The sequence below is a fragment of the Myxocyprinus asiaticus genome, chromosome 19 (assembly GCF_019703515.2).
Source record: "Myxocyprinus asiaticus isolate MX2 ecotype Aquarium Trade chromosome 19, UBuf_Myxa_2, whole genome shotgun sequence".
NCBI lineage: Eukaryota > Metazoa > Chordata > Actinopteri > Cypriniformes > Catostomidae > Myxocyprinus > Myxocyprinus asiaticus.
In genome coordinates, this window is record NC_059362.1 from 33,635,062 (window position 1) to 33,656,151 (window position 21,090).

The 21,090-nt window shown below is 36.0% G+C and overlaps 1 protein-coding gene across 3 annotated transcripts in view; it reads left to right on the forward strand.

Annotated features, from left to right (window-relative positions):
• pla2g4ab (phospholipase A2, group IVAb (cytosolic, calcium-dependent)) overlaps nucleotides 1-20,200 on the forward strand; it is a 35,269-nt gene extending 15,069 nt beyond the window's left edge. For all 3 annotated transcript variants that reach the window (XM_051725114.1, XM_051725116.1, XM_051725115.1), the window contains 11 exons: nucleotides 3,815-3,951; nucleotides 4,057-4,279; nucleotides 4,418-4,532; nucleotides 11,954-12,091; nucleotides 12,839-12,928; nucleotides 13,931-13,996; nucleotides 14,722-14,919; nucleotides 15,881-16,065; nucleotides 16,617-16,806; nucleotides 17,887-18,044; nucleotides 18,342-20,200. In XM_051725114.1, the coding sequence (XP_051581074.1) occupies nucleotides 3,815-3,951; nucleotides 4,057-4,279; nucleotides 4,418-4,532; nucleotides 11,954-12,091; nucleotides 12,839-12,928; nucleotides 13,931-13,996; nucleotides 14,722-14,919; nucleotides 15,881-16,065; nucleotides 16,617-16,806; nucleotides 17,887-18,044; nucleotides 18,342-18,479 (1,638 nt within the window). In that variant the 3' untranslated portion in view covers nucleotides 18,480-20,200. The remainder of the gene's footprint in view (nucleotides 1-3,814; nucleotides 3,952-4,056; nucleotides 4,280-4,417; nucleotides 4,533-11,953; nucleotides 12,092-12,838; nucleotides 12,929-13,930; nucleotides 13,997-14,721; nucleotides 14,920-15,880; nucleotides 16,066-16,616; nucleotides 16,807-17,886; nucleotides 18,045-18,341) is intronic.
• Nucleotides 20,201-21,090: the final 890 nt, after the last annotated feature.

The following is a 21,090-nucleotide window of genomic DNA, read 5'->3' on the forward strand; positions in this document are numbered from 1 at the left end:
AATCTTTTGATGGACTCAATCCTTGATCATAGTGAAGCAAAAGTGTGTAAGCCCACTAGAGCAACACTGATGCTTCACAGGATGTGAAAAATCTTGGTCTTATAGATATTTGGAGATTTTTGAACCCATCTGATAGGGACTATACATTTTTTTTCATCAGTCCATAAGATTTATTCTAGAATAGATTTTTTTTAAAATTTATATCTAAGTCCCTCTTTTCATATGTTGTTGATTGCTCAATTGGAAACATCTTAGTCTCAGCTGACGGCCTGGTGAGAAAAAATTAAAATAAATCATATAGTTGGCGCTTTAATGTATCCCTTTTGCAAAATCCTGAATTCCAACAAATGTTAAAGGATGAAATCAGTGTTTAAATGGATACCAACTGGTCCTCAGTATCCTCTGTGGGCGTGGCTTGGGAGGTACTTAAGGCGGTTCTTAGGGGTCGGATCATACAGTATGCCTCAATCATCAAAAAATCCAAAGCTCGAGAACTCGTGGAATTAGAAGGGAATATTAAAAGTGCCGAGGCAGAGCTGAAGCGCCGAATGTCATCTGATGGCCTCAGTGAATTGACCCAATTGAAATAGAGATATAATACTATTTTGTCAAGGAAGGTGGAGTTTTGGCTGTTCAGGGCAAGACAGTCATACTTTGAGTCGGGGATAAAGCAGGGAAGCTATTGACTAGATATATAAAGCAGAGAGAGTCTTTTTTTGCCATTCCCTCAGTGAAAACTGCTAGTGGTGAAATATTTACCTCGGCCATTGATATTAATAATGCTTTTAAATAATTTTATCTTGATCTTTATAGTTCATCTACTGATGAAGATATTAGAAACTTTGTGGAACCATTAGATCTCCCTAAACTGATGACTGATCAAAAAATTATCTTGATTCTGAGATAACCTTGGAGGAGCTTGACGAGGTAATTAAGGCCTTGCCTACAGGCAAGGCTCTGGGGCCAGATGGCTTTGCTGCTGAATTTTTTAGATCTTATGCTACAGAACTAGCTCCGCTTTTGTTAGAAGTTTATACAGAACTATTAAAGAATGGAAAGCTTCCGCCAACCATGACACAAGCCCGGATCAGTCTGATTCTTAAAAAGGACAAAGATCCAAGCAAGTGTAAGAGTTACCGTCCAATTTCCCTGATCCAGCTAGACATCAAAATTTTGTCAAAGATTTTGGCTAATCGATTAAGTAAAGTTATGACATCTCTTATACATACAGATCAGGTGGGGTTCATTCGGGCCGCAGCTCTTCTGATAACATTAGGCATTTCATCAATATCATATGGTCAGTGGCGAATGATCAGACACTGGTCGCTGCCATCTCACTTGATGCTGAAAAGGCGTTTGATATGGTGGAATGGGATTATCTTTTTATGGTTTTGGAAATAAACGGGTTTGGAAATACTTCTATTGAATGGATTAAGTTACTTTATAGACACCCAGTAGTGGCGGTACAAACAAAAGGATTAATTTCAGATTATTTTACTCTGGATAGGGGCAACTGGCAGGGTTGCTCTCTTTCCCCATTATTGTTCTGTCTTGCCCTGGAACCATTAGCAGCCGTGATAAGAAAGGAGGATGATTTTCCAGGGGTGATGGCGGGAGGTGTGACGCATAAGCTTTTGCTTTACGCAGATGATATTTTATTATTCATCTCTGACCCCATTAGATCTATGCCTTGCCTCCACAGGATCATTAATTCCTTCTCTAAGTTCTCAGGTTACAGAGTCAATTGGTCTAAATCTGAAGCTTTGTCTCTGACAGCATACTGCCTAGTAACGGCTTTTCAACCGGGTGCCTTCCAGTGGCCCAAACAGGGCATTAAGTATTTGGGCATTTTATTCCCAGAAAATCTGAGTGATTTAGTAAGAGTTAATATTGACCCTTTAATAAAAAGGTTTTCGAGTGATGTGAGTAGGTGGGCTTCATTACATTTATCTATGATTGGGAAGGTTAATGTTGTTAAAATGAATTGTATTCCAAAATTCAACTGCCTGCTACAGTCTCTCCCTGTAGATGTTCCCCTCTCTTATTTCAAGCAATTTGATAGCATAGCGAAGTCCTTTATTTGGAATGGTAAATGTCCCAGATTACATTTCATCAAGTTACATAGGCCGATTGACAAAGGTGGGCTAGGCCTACCCAAGATTTTGTTTTATTATTATGCATTTGGTCTCAGACATTTGGCTCATTGGTCACTTCCACCGGAGAGAGCCCCTCCCTGGTTTTGTATTGAACAGGAAGTTCTTGCCCCTATTTCGCCATTGCAAAGCCTTTCTATCAAACTAACCGGAGAAGTTAAGTCACACCCCGTTATCTCGCATTTGCACTCGGTATGGACAAAAGTGTCCAGAGTGTTTAATTTGGACATTTATTTAAATGTTGCCTCGAGCATATGGCTGAACCCCAAATTATGTATTAATAAGTCCCTTTTCTGCTGGTCAGAGTGGATTGCGAGGGAGGTTAATACACTTGATGACCTATATGAGAGTGGAGTGTTGAGATCCTTTGAAAATTTGGTTAAACATTTTGGGATTCCCAGATCTCAATTCTTTAGGTATTTACAGCTGCACCACCTGCTCTGTACTATTTTTGAGAGTAGCATACACCCCCCTAAAGCCGCAGATACTCAGAGTGGTGATTACTGCTTTTGGGAAAGGTCATGAGGTATCAGTGTATTACTCCCTGCTAATTCAGAGTCTGGGGGACAGAGCTTTAACTTCCGTCAAGAAATTATGGGAGAAAGATTTAAACTTGGTATTGGAGAAAGGAGTGTGGGCTAGGATTCTAAAAAAATTCAAGTCTGCATCTGGAGATGCAAGGGTGCGCCTTATGCAGTTCAAGATTTTTTCATCGATTCTACTGGACACACCCACTTGCTGGCGATGCCAATCAGAAGATGGAGATACAACCCATGTACCCATTGGTAACCAATTGGTGGTGTTTTAAGATCCAAGAATTTTGGTTAAAGGTTCAGAGTTTTATGTGCGATGTATTGGGCACTAAAATTTCATTTTGCCCCAGACTCTGTATTTTAGGAGATGGGGTGATCATCAATATAGGAGATAAACACATAAAAAATTGGGTTCTAACCAGTGTCATGATCGGCAGACAAATTGTTTTAAGGGGATGGAAGTTGGCTGAAGCGCCCTCATTTCAAGAATGGTGCACGGAGATGGGGAGAGTGGCGGCTTTCGAGGAAGTGTCATGTAGAAGGCTGGGGAGTTGGAATTCATTTGATGGTAAATGGTGTAGCTATTTGGCGTTTTTGGAGGGCTCTCGGGGAGGGGCAGCGGAGAGAGAAGTTTAGTTTTAAATCTGTGTGATTATATATATATATATATATATATATATATATATATATATATATATATATTGTGTGTGTGTGTGTGTGTGTGTGTGTCTATAATCATTTGCCACCACAGGGATGTTGTTGAGTGTCAGGGATTGGGAGGGGTAATAGTGGGGTTAAATGTTGATTCTGTATATATATGTTTTGCTTTTCTTTGTTATTTATATGAATCAATAAAAAATGTTAATCAGAAAAAAATATTCAACATACATCCCAATACATTTTTAACATTAAAAGTTGTATATGTTAACGTTAGTTAATGTGTTGTGAATTAAGATGAACTAATTATGAACAATTGTATATTTATTAATTATCATTAGCCAAGATTAATAAATGCTGTAAAAATATTGTTCAGTGTTAGAACATGATCCCTAATGCATTCACTAATGGTACTAAACAGAACCCTACTGTAAAGTGTTATCTTATTGTTTGACTATAACTTTTATATAGGTTCCAGTGATAGCTGTGCTTGGGTCAGGGGGAGGTTTCAGGGCGATGGTTGGATTCTCAGGGGTTATGAAGGCTTTGTACGAGTCTGGAATTCTAGACTGTGTCACCTATGTTGCTGGCCTCTCTGGATCCACATGGTACGAGGTTGTTTCATCCATACATCCATGCATCCATCCATCCATCCATTCATCCAGCCATTGTAACCCAGTGCAAACCTGCGTTTGCTGTTTTGTGCCTCACAGGTACATGTCCAACTTGTACTCCCACCCAGAGTTCCCCACTAAAGGCCCAGAGCAGATCAACCAGGAGCTGATGAATCGTGTCAGCAGTAACCCCCTCAGACTTCTCCATCCCAAACATATCCCAAACTATGTGCATGCCTTGTGGAGCAAGAAGGCCACAGGGCAGCCTGTAACCTTCACAGATATCTTCGGAATGTTGATTGGCGAGACTCTTATTCCAGCTGTGGGTATCTGCTCTTTTAGAAAGATCTTTTCTTTTACCTTTACTCAGAAATACATTATCTTGCTCTATTTCTGCTTGCTCTCTGGTAGATTGAAATAAGTTTCAGATCCTGATCTTTCTCTCGTGCTCACTTCACAGAGGATGGACACTAAGTTGAGTGATTTGCAAGAGAAGATCAATGAAGCTCAGGCTCCTCTGCCTTTGTTCACTTGCCTGCATGTAAAACCGGATGTCTCTGAGCTTAAGTTTGCAGGTAAAAAGGCATTTACTAAATATGTATATATATATATATATATATATATATATATGTATATACACAGTTGCAATCGAAATTATTCAACCCCCCCAAGACAGTAAAGATTTACAAAGGTAAGCTTTTCTGATGACCCAGAATTTTTAAACTTTACATCTATATCAGCTGAGTGACACATTCAAAGTCATAGTGTGAATATATAACCTAATATTTGTAAATAGCAGGATTTTTTAAAAATACAGCCATGTCATTATTATTCAACCCCTATTGCATGTAGCTGTTTCTTAAATATGTAAAGCTACACAAGTAATTGTTTTAATGTTTAAAGTCATCAATCTGCAATGGCACTTATTTAAGTTTTAAAATTGAAGTTTAACGTTGTAAGCAAAAATGTATTTCTATGCAAAAAATGCAATTAAAAATAAGCTGTCTCAAAAGCTAATAGAGGAGATTATTTCATTACACAAGAAAGGTCATGGCTAAAAGTACATTTCCAAGGCACTTCAATTTCCAATAGACAAATTTGGCAGCACCATTCATACATTTTTTTAAATATGGTACAACAGCAACCTTCTTGGGGTGTGGAAGAAAGTAAAACTTCACCAAGGGAAATGTTGACTTGAATATTCAAGAAGTAATTAGGAAAGACCTGTGGAGTCCTGGAAGAAGGTTTTATAGACATATGACACTAAACTGAAAATGAGTTTTAGACCCATGGGTCAGCAGTACATCTAGAGTAAGATGACAAGGTGATGACAAGAACAACACCATCCCCACAGTCAAGCATGGAGGTGGGTCAGTCCTGTTATTGGGGGTGTTTTGTGGCAGCAGGAAACGGCTATCTTGACTATGTGACTGACACCATGGATTCTTTCAGGTATCAGGCCATTTTGGCATGAAAAATGTGATGCCTTCAGTGTGTAAATTGAAGCTTGGTGATCACTGGACTTTCCAGCAAGACAATAACACCAAGGATACATCCAAGTTGTCCAAAATCTGGTTCAGGGATAGGTCGTGGGATGTCCTTAAATGGCCCTTTCAGTCCATCATTAAAATCCCATTGCAAACCTTTGTTGGGATTTCAAGGAAGCAGTGGCAGCACAGAAACCAAAGAATGTCAATGAGCTGGAAGCTTTTGGTCCTGAGAAATGTGTAAAAATTCTAATAGAGAGGTGTCCGAAGCCTGAGAACACTTACCTGAAAAATTTATTTACTGTTATTAAGGATAAAGGATGCTCCACAAATGATTGACTTTGGGGGTTGAATATTTTTGACATGACATTTGTGGAGAGAATTAGTTATTTTTTATTTTAAAATTTGGGTAAACTGAACTCTTTGTTCTCAAAATCACTCAAATGTGAATTAAAAACTTTGACTGTTTACTGAGGTTTTAGTTGATGTGTTTTAATTCACATCACCAGAATGTATTGCTGGTCGGGGGGTTGAATAATTTTTATTGCAACTATATATATATATATATATATATATATATATACACACTACCATTCAAAAGTTTGGGGTCACTTGCCTGAAATATTTCTCATGATCTTAAAAACCTCTTGATCTGAAGGCATATGCTTAAATGTTTCAAATTAGTTTTGTAGACAAAAATATAATTGTGCCAACATATTAATTTATTTAATTACAAAACTAAAATTTTATTAAAAAAAAAAAAATGTTTTTGAAATGGATGACTTGGACCGAATAATTAAGAAAAGCAGCCACTAAGTGCCCAGCATATAGATGGGAACTCCTTCAATACTGTTTAAAAAGCATCCCAGGGTGATACCTCAAGAAGTTGGCTGAGAAAAAGGGTGGCCACTTTGAAGATGCTAAAATATAACATAGTTTTGATTTATTTTGGATTTTTTTAGTCACAACATAATTCCCATAGTTCCATTTATGTTATTCCATAGTTTTGATGACTTTACTATTATTCTAAAATGTGAAAAAAAATAAAAAATATAGAATGAGTAAGTGACCCTAAACTTTATATATATATACACACACACACACAGTGATATGAAAAAGTATTTGCCCCTTATTTCTTCTATATTTGTGTATTTTTCATACTAAATTGTTTTAGATCTTTAAACGAGATATAACATAAAACAAAGGCAACCTGAGTAAACACAAAATACAGTTTTCAAATATATATGTGAAAAAATAACTGCCGCCTTATATATATAATTTTCTTACCATTAATTATACAGTAAAATTATACTTTTTACATCTAAAAAAAAGATTTTTTACAATGTTTTACATTAAAGGGGTAATGACATACTCTTTTTTTTAATTATATATATATATATATATACTGGCGGCCAAAAGTTTGGAATAGTGTACCGATTTTGCTCTTATGGAGAGAAATTGGTACTTTTATTCACCAAAGTGGCATTCAACTGATCACAATGTATAAATAATGTGACAAATTACTATTACAATTTGAATTTTTTTTATTTTTCAATACTACTTTAAAGAGTTCTCATCAAAAAATCTTCCATGTGCAGCAATGACAGCTTTGCAGATCCTTGGCGTTCTATCTGTCAGTTTGTTCAGATACTCAGGTGACATTTCACCCCACGCTTCCTGTAGCACTTGCCATAGATGTGGCTGTCTTGTCGGGCACTTCTCACGCACCTTACAGTCTAGCTGATCCCACAAAAGCTCAATGGGGTTAAGATCCATTTCAAGCATTGTATAGCCTTCATTCCTCAAAACAATGATTGACTGATGAGTTTCTTGAGAAAGCCGTTTCTTTTTTGCCATTTTTGACCTAATATTGACCATAAGACATGCCAGTCTATTGCATACTGTGGCAACACAAAAGCAAACACAAAAACAATGTTAAGCTTCATTTAACGAACCAAATAGCTTTCAACTGTGCTTGATATAATGGCAAGTGATTTTCTAGTACCAAATTAGCAAATTAGCATGATTACTCAAGGATAAGGTGTTGGAGTGATGGCTGCTGGAAATGGAGCCTGTCTAGATTTGATCAAAAATAACTTTTTTCAGTAGTGATGGTGCTGTTTTTTTACATCAGTAATGTCCTGACTGTGATCAGTTGAATGCCACCATTATTCCAAACTTTTGGCCGCCAGTGTATATATATGTATATGTATGTGTATATATATGTATATGTATATATATATATATATATATATATATATATGTATATATACAGTGCTATGAATAAGTATTTGCCCCCTTCCTGATTTCTTCTATTTTTGTGTATTTTTCATACTAAATTGTTTTAGATCTTCTAACATCATAAAACAAAGGCAACCTGAGTAAACACAAAATACAGTTTTCAAATATACTGTATATATTTTTTTATTGAAGCAAAAAAGTTATCCAACACCTATATCACCCATATGAAAAACTAACTGCCCCCTTAAACTGGTGCCTGGTTGTGCCACCTTTAGCAGCAAGAAGTGCAACCAAATGCTTCCGATAACTGGAGATCAGTCTTTAGTCAAGCCACATTGGAGGCTTTTAGAGCATGATCTGCCCGTTTAAGGTCCTGCCACAGCATCTCAATCAGTACTTTAACTAGGCCATTCCAAAACTTTAATTTTGCTTCTTTTGAGCCATCCAAAGGTGGACTTACTCCTATACTTTGGTTCATTGTCTTACTGCATAATCCAGTTGCGCTCGAGCTTCAACTCACGGACTGATGACCGGACATTCTCCTTTAGGAATTTCTGGTAGAGAGCAGAATTCATGTTTCCCTCAATTACTGCACGTCGCCCTGGCCCTGAAGCAGCAAAGCATCCCCACACCATCACACTACCACCACCATGCTTGACCATAGGTATGATGTTCTTTTTGTGGAAATCTGTGTTTGATTTATGGTAGATGTAATGGGACCCCTATCTTCCAAACAGTTCCACTTTCAACTCATCAGTCCAGAACATTCTATCAAAAGCTTTGAGGATCATCAAGATGTGTTTTGGCAAAATTCAGTTGAGCCTTAATGTTCTTCTGGGTATCAGTGGTGTTTGCCTCACATCTCTTCCATGGATGGCATTTTTGGCCAGTGTCTTTCTGATAGTGGAGTCATAAACAATGACCTTTATTGATGCAAGAGAGGCCTGCAGTTCCTTGGATGTTGTCCTTGGCTTTTTTGTGACTTCCTAGATGAGTCGTCGCTGTGCTCTTGGAGAAATTTTGGAAGATCGGACACTTCTGTGCAGGTTCACTACTGTGCCAAGGTTTCTCCATTTGGAGATAATGGCTGTGTTTTTTTGGAGTCCCAGAGCCTTTGAAATAGCTTTGTAACCCTTCCCAGACTGATGTATTTCAGTCATCTTTTTCCTCATAATTTCTGGAATTTTTTTCGACCTTGGCATAGTGTGCTACTGGGTGAGACCTTTTAGCTAATTTCATGTTACTGAAAAAGTTCAATATAGGTGTTGATTTGATTTAACAGGGCTGGCAGTAATTAGGTCTGGGTGTGTCTAGTCCAGCTGAACCCCATGTGGTGGCAGGGTCATGGTCGAGCATTCGTTCGGAGAGAAAGAAAACGGTAAGGGTGCATACACCTGAGCCAGATAATGACTAACACCTGTTTCCAATTGCAGTAAGCTTGGAGAGAGCGGTATAAAAGGAACCACACTGGTGGCAAGCAAGGAGAAGAGCTACCTGTCTAAAAAGACTGTGTTGTGTTGAGCTAATGTGTGTGAAGCTGATTTTGAGTTTGTCAATTAAAATGTTACCTTTGAGTGGAAGAATCCAGTTCCCTGCGTCCTCCTTTCCCTCCTCACGTGAAGTTCTTTACACTCCATTATGAATGCATTTTCATAGATTTGTGGATTTAGTAACTAAGGGGCAAATACTTTTTCACACATGCCCAGTTGGTACTGGATAACTTTTTGCTTCAATAAATAACATTATCATTTAAAAACTGTATTTTGCGTTTACTCAGACTGCCTTTGTTTTGTTAGATTTTGTTTGAATTTTTGAAAAAATTTAGTATAAGATATACACAAAAAGAGAAGAAATCAGGGCAAATAATTTTTCACAGCACTGTATATATTTTGTTTAATTTTTTTTATTTCTGTACTTTTTAGTTTATCAAATAGATATTTAAAAAATTCATGTATTTACTTATTTGCTAAGTAGCCATGTAATAAGTGGGATACTATACAGTCAGCCAGTAATTTTCACAAAATAAACTTCTTCAGGATTATAGCTGGTAATCCTGTCGAGGTATATTTTGCAAAAATGACTGGCAGACTGTATGTTATCCCGTACTTATTCCATAACAAAAACAAAAATGTATTTGCATTATGCAAACTAATTATGTAAAATAAAAACTTTTGAAATTTGCAAATAAGACCAATCCATTATCAGTTATTCAGGTTAGTGAAAGATTCTGTCAATGCTTAATGGATTGAAATCAAGTTAAAGGTTAATTACCTGTTTCAGCATTTTTATCAGTGTTTTCACTGTGTGAATGATAAATGCCATTTATAGTAGTTTGACCTGTTGAACTGCCTGGGGAGAACCCAATTTGGTGAACAGATTAGCATAAGTATGCAAACCTCTATGTAAAATGTCTTCTTTTTTTTTCTTCTTTTTTTTCAAAGAGGATTTGCATTGTTCTTTTCAAAGCACTAAGAAAGCCCTGAAGCGCCACATGTATTTGTTGTTAAATGTCTATCTGTCAGTGTGTAATTAAATATAGGCCACAAACATATGTAATTCTGTTGTAATTGTGCACAACTTGTATATTAACACTACATCAGCAGAATGCATTGTTCTGTGAAGACTAAATGGAGGAGCAGACACTGGCATGTGACTGAGCAAGTATGTCATCTGGGCTGTTAACTGCTCTTTCTGTTTTGCAGGAATATTTCACCCAAAAACGAAAATTCTCTCATCACTTACCCTCATGCCATCCCAGAAGTGTGACTTTCTTTCTTCTGTAGAACACAAAGATTTTTAGAAGAATATCTCAGAACTGTTGCCTCATATAATGCAAGTGAAAGGTAACCAAAACTTTGAAGCTCTAAAAAACACATAAAGGCAGCATAAAAGTAATCCATATGATTTTGGTCTGTTCTCTCTGAGATCGCTTCTGAAGACATCGATTTTACCACTGGGGTCATATGGATTACTTTTATGCTGACTTTATGTGCCTTTTGGATCTTTAAAGTTCTAGTCACCAATTACTTGCATTCTATGGACCTACAGAGCTGAGATATTCTTCTAAAAATCTTTGTTTGTATTCTACAGAAGAAAGAGAGAATTTTCATTTTTGGGTGAACTATTTCTTTAACCTTAAGTGAATTAATTTATCCCTCCGGAGAAAAGGTTTACATTACAGATATCCTATGTGTGGTTAGTTTAATAGAGAGCAAATAACTTAGGTAGTTCTTAAGGAAAATTGACCTATGGTAAAAGTACTGAATCACTGACTCCACTTATTGCTTTTAAAAAACGGTGGCAACAGCAATATTATAAAAGACACTAATTTTCAATAAACATCAATAATTATTAGATTAAACAATTCTTCCACTAAGTAAAATCATTTATTATCCTAACTGTATGCTGTTTGGGGTTGCCAAGCAACATAGCAGCTTAATAAGGACGTTAATATAGAATGTGCCACTGAATACAATCGAGTTACCAGGCGTTTTGCTTTAGTATACACATGCGTCAATACAGTCTGTATAACTGGTGCAACAAAGGATGTTTAGACAATGATTGATTGAATAACCATCTTTTAAATCATAAGTGGAACATTTTAGTCAGAATTCATTTGTCTTGGCCATTTGACTTGCTCTCACAAACTCATATGCGTAAGTTTGGCTTTGTAAAATTAGAAAGCAATTTCTCTTTGAAGTTCCACCTCCTTTTCTCATTTTCTCAGGAATCACCCTGACATGACGTGTAATTTCGTTACCAGAATAGTCCGAACCACTCCTACTTCCACAATAGACTACAACTATGGTGACTGTCAGTACCTGCGAATGTCATTAATTATTTTGTCTACAGCTAAACCTACACGTATTCACAATTTTCTGCAGGCCCACACACACAAAATAGCTTTTGTGTTGTGTGTATAATCTGCAATTGATTCATACATCTGCCTTCATCAAAATTGACATACGTTAATAATTGTTACTTTCTGGAAACTGAAATCTGATTCATATTGCGTTTGCATCTTGCCAAAACAATTTCAAATATGCAATTCATCATTGTGGTTCTTAGAACCTATTTATGGTCTGTTTTCAAACATAATGATTTGTCTGCATAACATTTTAATACAGGCCTAATTAGATGGTCTGTTATTAATGCAATCACCGCTGTTTGTTTGTTGTCATGGCCATGTTTTGCACACTTATGTTGGTTGTGGATACAGTTCTATTGTGCTTACACTTCTGTTTTGATTGGTGTGTTTTAATTGACAGATTGGGTGGAGTTCAGTCCATATGAGATCGGAATGGCTAAATATGGAACCTTCATGACCTCTGACCTTTTCGGAAGCAAGTTCTTCAGAGGAAATGTGGTCAAGAAATACGAAGAGAACCCTCTTCACTTCCTTATGGGTGAGGGGGCTTTGTTTTATGGATCTCTTTTGGTAAAGAACCAGGAGAAGAAAGTGAAATTATGTCATGGAGTGTTTATGGAAATAGTGACATTATATAGTTGGAATCCTCACTGTGTTAAATTTCACCTGATTAAGGGTGTTGGTTTAGTAATTGACAATAAACTCAACCTTTACTGTATTGTAACGCAAGACAAGGTAATGTTGTAATTCAATGGCACACTCATTTATCAGTATAGCACAGGACCTTTTGCCTTTACATTAAAGGAACATTCCCTACCAGGGTGTATCACAAGATTATGTTTCAGTGCAGATTTACAGATTTTCTTGTGTTTCTGACTTAAATATAGTTTTAGAACATGACCTAGGAAATAGAAAAGACAAAGATTGTCAGATGAGTCTCACGAAAACATTCGGGTCTAAAGTCACCTTAAAAATCAAAAGAAAGAAATAAGAAATATGTTTTTATAAAGACAAAAAGCCTATTTATTTTTTGTATTTTTTTGTATTACAGTAATGATAATGTAATTTTTATTTCTTCATACAGTGAAAATGTGAGGGAAAATGGGCTTAATTGTCCTTAGGCTTCATTCTTCACGTACAACACAATTTCTTATGTTTTTCTTTTGATTTTTGGATGGAATATGACCCTGACCTGAGATATACCTTGTCATTGCTAAGTTATACAGTGATCTGTTTTAGTAGATGGGATACAGCGTCATTGTATATGTGTGTAAATGTTGCACAGGTGTGTGGGGCAGTGCCTTCTCCATACTTTTCAACAGAATTCTGGGGTTGAATGATGTGACGAACTGCAGCACCATGGAGGAAGAACTAGGTAAGATCAGACAGCTTACCAGCCTAACTGCAGGGGTATTCCCTACAGATCCAAGATCAGTTTTATAGCCTTCTACATTTTTAATCATATGTGCATCTATTATGTGCAGTATTGTTTAAGTTACTTAAAAATACAATCCACTACAAATTACTAATTATATCTCTAAAATTGTAATCAGATAACTTTACTAATTACTTAATTGAAAAGTAATCACATTACTAATTACTTTTAAAGTTATTTTCTAAAACACTTTTCTGCTCAACAAATTCAAAATAATGCCTATATTTCTTTCTTGTTCATTGATTCACACAAGTCATACACTCAGCACCTCAAATTTCTCCTTCACAATGACTTGTTACAGGGCCATAATTCATGTATTCTACATAAATAATACATTAGAAATAAGCATAACCCTATAATGTACTTAAAATTAATTAAATTAACTGAAAGTCAGTAACTGTAAACTGATTACAAGAATTTAAAATGTAATGCATTACACTACTTTTGACTAAAAATTAATTAGATTACAGTAACTAATTACTTTGTAATTATATAACACCCAACACTGATTATGTGTGCTATTAATTATAAATATTTAGGAGTTATGTTGTGTCAGAGCAAAGATAAAGGAAGAAGATGTTGTAGAATTATAGTGCCCTTTGTGTTTTAGGGTCTGATTGTGGGTTAAAAATTATTTAAGATTAGTTTAATGGTTATCAGACAGCTGCACAACATGTGATTACTACTGAAATTGTGGTTAAACGAAGCAACAGTTTTGAATTCCTGTGAGGTGGCATTCGAAATTATATAGAAATGGTATGCAGATGCATGCAAACATCCTAACATACATATTCTTTAAGTGCCCCTACACACTCACACACATGCAAAAACACTTTCATTTTGGTTTCACACACTTATCTTATGGACAAAAAATAAATAAAAAATGCAGTATGGTTACAGTGTGGCTTTTGACTGCTCATGTCTTCACTGCTTGTTATACAGAACAGATCAAACCAGAACACATCGTAGGAGAGGACAGTCTAGACAGTGATGAGGATCCACATAAAGGTGAGATTTTATACCATCTACACTGTACAGCAAGGAAATATGTAGCTTAGCAGATGCTTTTATCCAATGCAATCTACAGGACACCTTATATAGGAACAGTCCCCCTGGAGCAACCTGGGGTTATGTGTCTTGCTAATTGGCACAAGTGACAGTTTGCACCTCCTGCAGAGTTTCAAACCAGTTTTGGTCACCAGCCCAGATCTTTAATCGCTAGGCCACATCTAGTCTCACTTAGCCTGACCTTTGACTAATAGACAAAAGGTCTGGTCCACTGTGCAGCATATTCTGGCCAAGAACCACCTACTAAGACATGTAAAGGGACCAACCACATTTGGTTTTGTTTTTACATGCTGTTTATGGGTTCTCTCTATTTCTCTGAAATAGAGTATACGAAAATAATATGCCAGTGGGAAAAAGAAAAGATAGTAATTTTAATAAGGGTGAGGCAGTTACATGAGCAGTTGTATGGAATACACTGGGAAAATAGTGGAAAATCTGTATAGACTGTATGATCAGTGTTTTGTCCATCCAAGAGTAAAAATAATATTTTGCAGACATGTCTCAGAAAACAAATCACAATATAAAGTTCTGCTTGTGGATATCTAGTAACTCTAAATAAGTTTTAAAAGATCTGATGGCACTAACCTTGCAAATTTTATAATAATAATAATATTAATGCAAACACTAATAGTACAATGATTTTGGATTTTATCTTGCACCTACAGAGGAAGAGTATCAGGCCAGCTGGATGCAGCGTATGGTTAGCTCTCTCCTCGGTGACTCGTCTCTTTTTAACACCCGAGAAGGCAGAGCAGGAAAAGTACACAACTTCATGCTGGGCTTAAACCTCAGTGATTATGTGCCACTTTCCCCTTTCACTGAGACTCTTAGTGCCACAGAGGACGAGGTTGATGCTGTCACAGGTCAGAGTTCATGTTACGTTCACATTATGTTCATATCTAAGAGTTTAGTGGATTATCAAATGTTTAGTGTTAAAGAATATTCCGGGTTCAATACAAGTTTGTATTTTCTTTATAAAAAAAAATAAAAAAAAAGCAAAAATCAAAGTTGCAGTGAAGCACTTACAATGGAAGTGAATGGGGTCAATTTTTGGAGGTTTTAAAAGGCAGAAATGTGAAGCTTATCATTTTATAAAAGCTCTTAAATTAATTCTTCTGTTAAAACTCATGTATTATTTGAGCTGTAAAGTTGTTTAAATCATAATGTTTACAGTCATTTTAGAGTTTGTTGACATTACATCGTCATGGCAATGAAGTTGTAAAATTGACTAACTTTACACAGAAAAGGTAAGTAAGCAATTTTATCACACTAAAATCATGTTAACATGCATAGTGTTTACGTCTTGTGGCTATACTTTTTGTATACAGTGAGTATTTTAACGTTTATGGATTGACCCCATTTACTTCCATTGTTAGTGCTTCACAGTAACTAAAAAGAAAAGGAGGGAAAAGTCTAAATGAATTTTTGTGGTAACCAACATTATGCCACAAATGCTGTCGATTGAGCTTAACTTGTATTGAACCTGGAATATTCCTTTAAGGGATAGAAGACCCAAAAATGAAAATTTGTCATCATTTTTTATGTGATCTTATGTTACTGCATATGTTGTTCCAAACTTGTGACTTTCTCTCTACATTGGAACTTAAATGAGATGTTTTGCAGAATGACGCTTCAGTCACCATTCACTTGAGGTTAGATTGAGGTCACACTGTATAGAAAAAGATACAATGAAAGTTAATGGTGACTGAGGATACAATTCTGACTAACATCCATTTCGCTTTCAGCGGAAGAAAGAATGTCATAAGGGTTTGGAATAACATGAGAGTAAGTGATGACTATCCCTTTAAATTTTGATACTTTTAGACCCATTCGAGTTTGACCGCATCTACGAGCCACTGGACGTGAAGAGCAAGAATATCCATGTGGTGGACAGTGGCTTGACCTTTAACCTACCTTATCCTCTGGTTCTACGACCTCAGAGGGGTGTTGACCTCATCATCTCCTTTGACTTTTCTGCACGGCCGAGTGACTCTAGTCCTCCATTTAAGGTTAATACACATGTACAGACTGATTTTCCATTGAAATCTACAAACAAAGTTTTAGGACTTTGACACAATTCAAACAAGGAAAGTTATGATGTACAATGAAGAATAAATTATCAAGGTTCTGCACTCTTTCTAGGTCCTTTATCAAATGTAAGCAAATTTGTGACTTGTTAACTTTTTTGTACGAAAGGTCAGATTTTCTTGCTTCTATTGAAAGAAACAAGATGCTCTTTGGAACATTCTTAAATAATACTGGGATAACATGGATCATCAGCTTTTATCCAAACTTGTGGAGTCCATGCCAACTCAAATGCATGCTGTCATTAAAGCAAAAGGGGACATACTAAATACTAAGAAATTCTGAAAATTATGTAAATTCAATTTTTACACACATATTGTCATGCTGTCAGGATTATATACAGTATATATAATACGGTATATACATAGTATCATATACTCTTTGCATCCCTTTCATGAACACACATATGATACTCCTGCATGCATAGACAACATGTGTGACATGTTTTCAACAAGTTTTGATTGTGTCTCTCTAGGAACTTCAGCTAGCTGAGAAATGGGCACGAATGAATAAGCTTCCATTTCCTAAGATTGACCCGAAGGTGTTTGATCGGGAGGGGCTGAAAGAGTGTTATGTCTTCAAGCCCAATAAAGGAGAACGAAACTGCCCCACTGTCATCCATTTTGTCTTGGTCAATATCGACAACAGGACTTTCAAAGCCCCAGGTATGTGCTCATTTGTTTGTGTTTATGTATGTGTGTGTGTGTGTGTGTGTGTGTGTGTGTGTGTGTGTGTGTACTTCGGGGAATTTATGGGCAAATCAGCATTATATAACTAGATTTATAGTAAATTCCCACAAGTCAAAGAATCTCCTCAAAGATCTTTCCAGTGTGGCTTTATCTGTCCACCTATTTACACTGTCCTGTGATTTGCACATTTGTTAGTAGGAGGTTGTGTAGTGAGGACTGTGTTTGAGGTTTTTACGAGTTGCTTGATTTACATTTCTGTTTATATAATGCATGAAGTGGACATATTTCTTTATGTATCTGTGCTTCACACTGTTAAAGCTGATGTAACATTTTTTTGTGTTAAATTACTTTCTCCTATTCCATCTTAATAAGCAGAGACAATTATAAGTTAGCCATTCATGTTAATTTTCTTGAAAACTGTAAACACTGTGTCTCTGTGGCACTATAAAAATTCCTGTTTGTTTTGAGTAAGTTACAGTGGCACTGACAATGGATGTGAATGGGGCCCATTTTTGGAGGGTTTAAAGGCAGAAATGTGAAGATCATAATTTTATAAAAGCACTTACAATAATTCTTCTTTTAAAACTCATGTATTATTTGAACTGTAAAGTTGTTTAAATCGTCGTTTTTACAGTTGTTATAGGGTTTGTTGACATTACGTTGTCATGTAAAATTGGATATAACTTTACACTGAAAAGGTTAGTAAGTGATTTTATCACACTAAAATCATGTGAACACACTTATTATGTTTTGTGGCTATACTTTTGAAATAGTGAGTATTTAAACTCAATGGATTGGTCCCATTCACTTCCATTGTAAGTGCCTCACTGAACCCAGAGCTTAACTTGTACTAAACCTGTAATATTCCTTTAATGAATCAAATGAGCACTAGTATCAATAATAATAGTGTTCATTAGTAACATAGTCAATAATGTATTGGTGATGTGGAATCCAATCTTTGCTCATCAAATGATCTGTCTTCACAAATTAGACAAGAAAATTTGTGAATTAAAAATTTCAAGATGTTTGATGTCAAGTGTGTGGTGTGTTTTGAAGGGGTCCCACGAGAGACAGACAAAGAGAGAGAATTTGCAGACTTTGACATCTTTGATGACCCAGAGACACCTTACTCTACCTTCAACTTCCAGTATTCCAACCAAGCCTTCACCCAGTTGCATGACCTTATGGAATTCAACACACTTAACAACTTAGAGGTCAGTCCAACATTGATTCATGCTCCTTTAAATGTTCTGTTAACATTCAACTTAAAGGTGAAGGGTGTAAATTCTGTGCCTTTGGTGGCAGAAAACAGAATTACAGTCTGTCTGTGCGACTCAACTGGGCCAGACATAACAATATTGACTAAACCAATGGTGTGAGCTTGCCTGAACAATAAAAGATGGGGGCGGGGGAGTGTTTGAAACTTGTTTGAAAATAGTCAGTATTTTTTTTTTTTTTTTTACAATTCTGTAATTCACCTTTAAATTAGATTGATATTACTGTTTTCACAGGTCATCAAAGAAGCGATAAAGGACAGTATCTTGTATAGGAAGGAGATTCCATCTCGCTGCTCTGTCTCGCTCTCTCTCAGTGAAGTTCAAAACAAAAAACTCTTAAAGTGGGAGTCCAAAGGACAAGCTTGCCAATAAGGAGGCGGAGTCCAGCTACAGGAAGTTTGCAGTTGTCATATCTCATCATGGGAAAACCCTTTTTTTTTTAACTTAGAAATAACTGTGAAACCAGATGATCTGGTTTGGTCCCTTGAACATTTCCATCTAGCCTTTTAAAGAAAAAGAGCACAATTTCCGGAAATCCCTGGTGACGTAAACCAAGAAAACAGTAGAGAATGTACAGTCTAATTGTTAACATTGAGTTGTGGGTGTGAGAAGTAATGCCATAGTTTCAAAGTGGAAGCAAACAAATAAATAATTTATTTCAAGATACATAATGTCTCTTTAAAGGGATAGTTCAACCTGTCACCATTTACTCACCTTTATGTTGTTCCAAACCTGTATGACTTTGTCTTTCATTAAACACAAAAGGGAGAATGTTAGGGACTGACAGCCTCAGTCACCATTCACTTTCATGGAATGAAAAAAAAAAAAAAATGCAATGAAAGTGATTAGTGATTCAGACTAACATTCTGCCTAAAATCTCCTTTTGTGTTCCACAAATGTACATATCATAAGGATTTAGAAGAACATGAAGGTGAGTAAATGAAAACAAAATGTACTATTCCTTTAAGCTGCTTATAGATACTAGTGTGTCTCTCTCATTAAAGATAATTTCCCTCCTGAAGACTTCAAGTATAAATGGAACATTTTCGATGAATGTAACCGAAAGAACCTTTGGGCTTTTGGGTGTGTTTGTGTATGTTTTCAATGGCAACTGCTAAAACAACATCAGATGAGTTGTCTAGCCCCAGTTAACCATCAGATTTAGGTTTATAAGTAAGGGAGTGCCGCAACTAAAGAGCAAAATCCTGAGGGGCAAAACAAAACATGAAACCATGGTAATCATCTGCAACCACCACTATTCTGAGCTGGTTTGTTGAACAGGTGTTAATAATGTATAGCCCACTCTTGTTATTTTATTCCTCCATTGAGAGGCAGAGATCTCGCTGAGTAATTTCCCTGAACCTAGATTGTCTGTTAGTATCTGAGTGCAAGGGAAGAGAGAGGTGGTTTGCAAGGAAACGTTAGCTAATCCTGAAGTCAGCATTGCAATAAAACTGTGCATGGTATTTCAGCACAAAAAACTGCATCTTATTCGCTAACCACCTGCAGTCCAGTTTAACCAGGCGCGAAATGCGTAGCGAGTATTTAAATTAAGTCATTGTCATTCTTTTCAGCTCAAATATGCCTCCTTTCTTTGTAAATTAGGCTAACTGTAAATGCGCCTTATCCACAAATCTCAGCATTATTGACAATAATGTAAAGCAGGTGACAAACTGAATTATATTTAAAAGTGCAAATAAATGGCCCTATGAATTCCTCCCTAATACTCACTCTAATATATCTGCTGCATCTGTGGACTGACAAATTAATCAGTCCTGTGACTGGTTGTATTAGATTTTTTAATGTAAAGTGTCATGCTCTGAAGTCTTGTTATAGTGTGTGTGTGGTTTTTTTGTTTGTTTGTTTTTTACATTTGTGGACTTAATACACTAATGAATGCTTTAGCTTACCATGGGATTTATTCACCAGGCTATCAGTAGTTTGTACTTATTGACTCACACAAAGGATTAATGTAGTATTTATTAATAACCATGATAAACCACAAATACCCATGATTTGAAATGAATTGTTTACACTCCTAGATAATATATATAAAGTTGGTTAATAAATAAGACTTGAACTAAATATGTAAACTTTGAGTTACTGTCTTTGTACTGTCTTTTTCTCATGTTAGTCACACTCTCATTTTAGTCATACTGTAAATGATGTAACGAGAGGACATGCCTTTATCAAGGCTTGGGACATTCTACTGTAAAGAGGATGTATTTTCAGTTCAAGTATCTTCTAACTTCTTATATATTATAAAAACATATAAATACTTTAGCAGATGCACATATTCTCACAATGGATCAATTTCATTCTCAGCTTTTATGGTCATGTAAAATTATACTGATTATTTTAAAACATGCCAGAAAAAACATGTACCATAAATATTATAAATGCCTTCTATAAAAGTGCACCAAATAATGTTATCAAATAAAATATTTCAACTATTCCCTATCAATATCAACCTTTAACAACTTCTGTGAAATCCCCTACAGAGAACTGGTTTTCAAAATTCAATAGATTTTACATATTAATATGACTTATGAACCCTTTTTTAATGTAAACCAGTGTAATTTGTGATGGCAAAAGCGAATTGTCCATATCAGGTAATGGCATGCTGTTACTAGCCAACATAATATACTAATGTAGAATTATTACTAATATAATATATAAATAACACTGATATTATACTTAGTAATTTGTTATTAACACTTAAGCTACTTCATTTCCTGATACGGTGGTGAGATGGGTGCGATACAACAGAGATTTAGCAGAGACGGGCCACTTATATTAAAATGAATGGGAGAAATTGGAATGCCCAAATGTCAACTGATATAGAAAAGGAAGTCTCACCTTATGGGTTAAAGAGCCGATTACCTTTTAGATAGACATAGCCTGTCAATCAATTCGAGAACGCACATGCGCATTAGCTATTCGAGACGGGAAAATTGCATTTTTTTAACGTAATCTGAGAGAA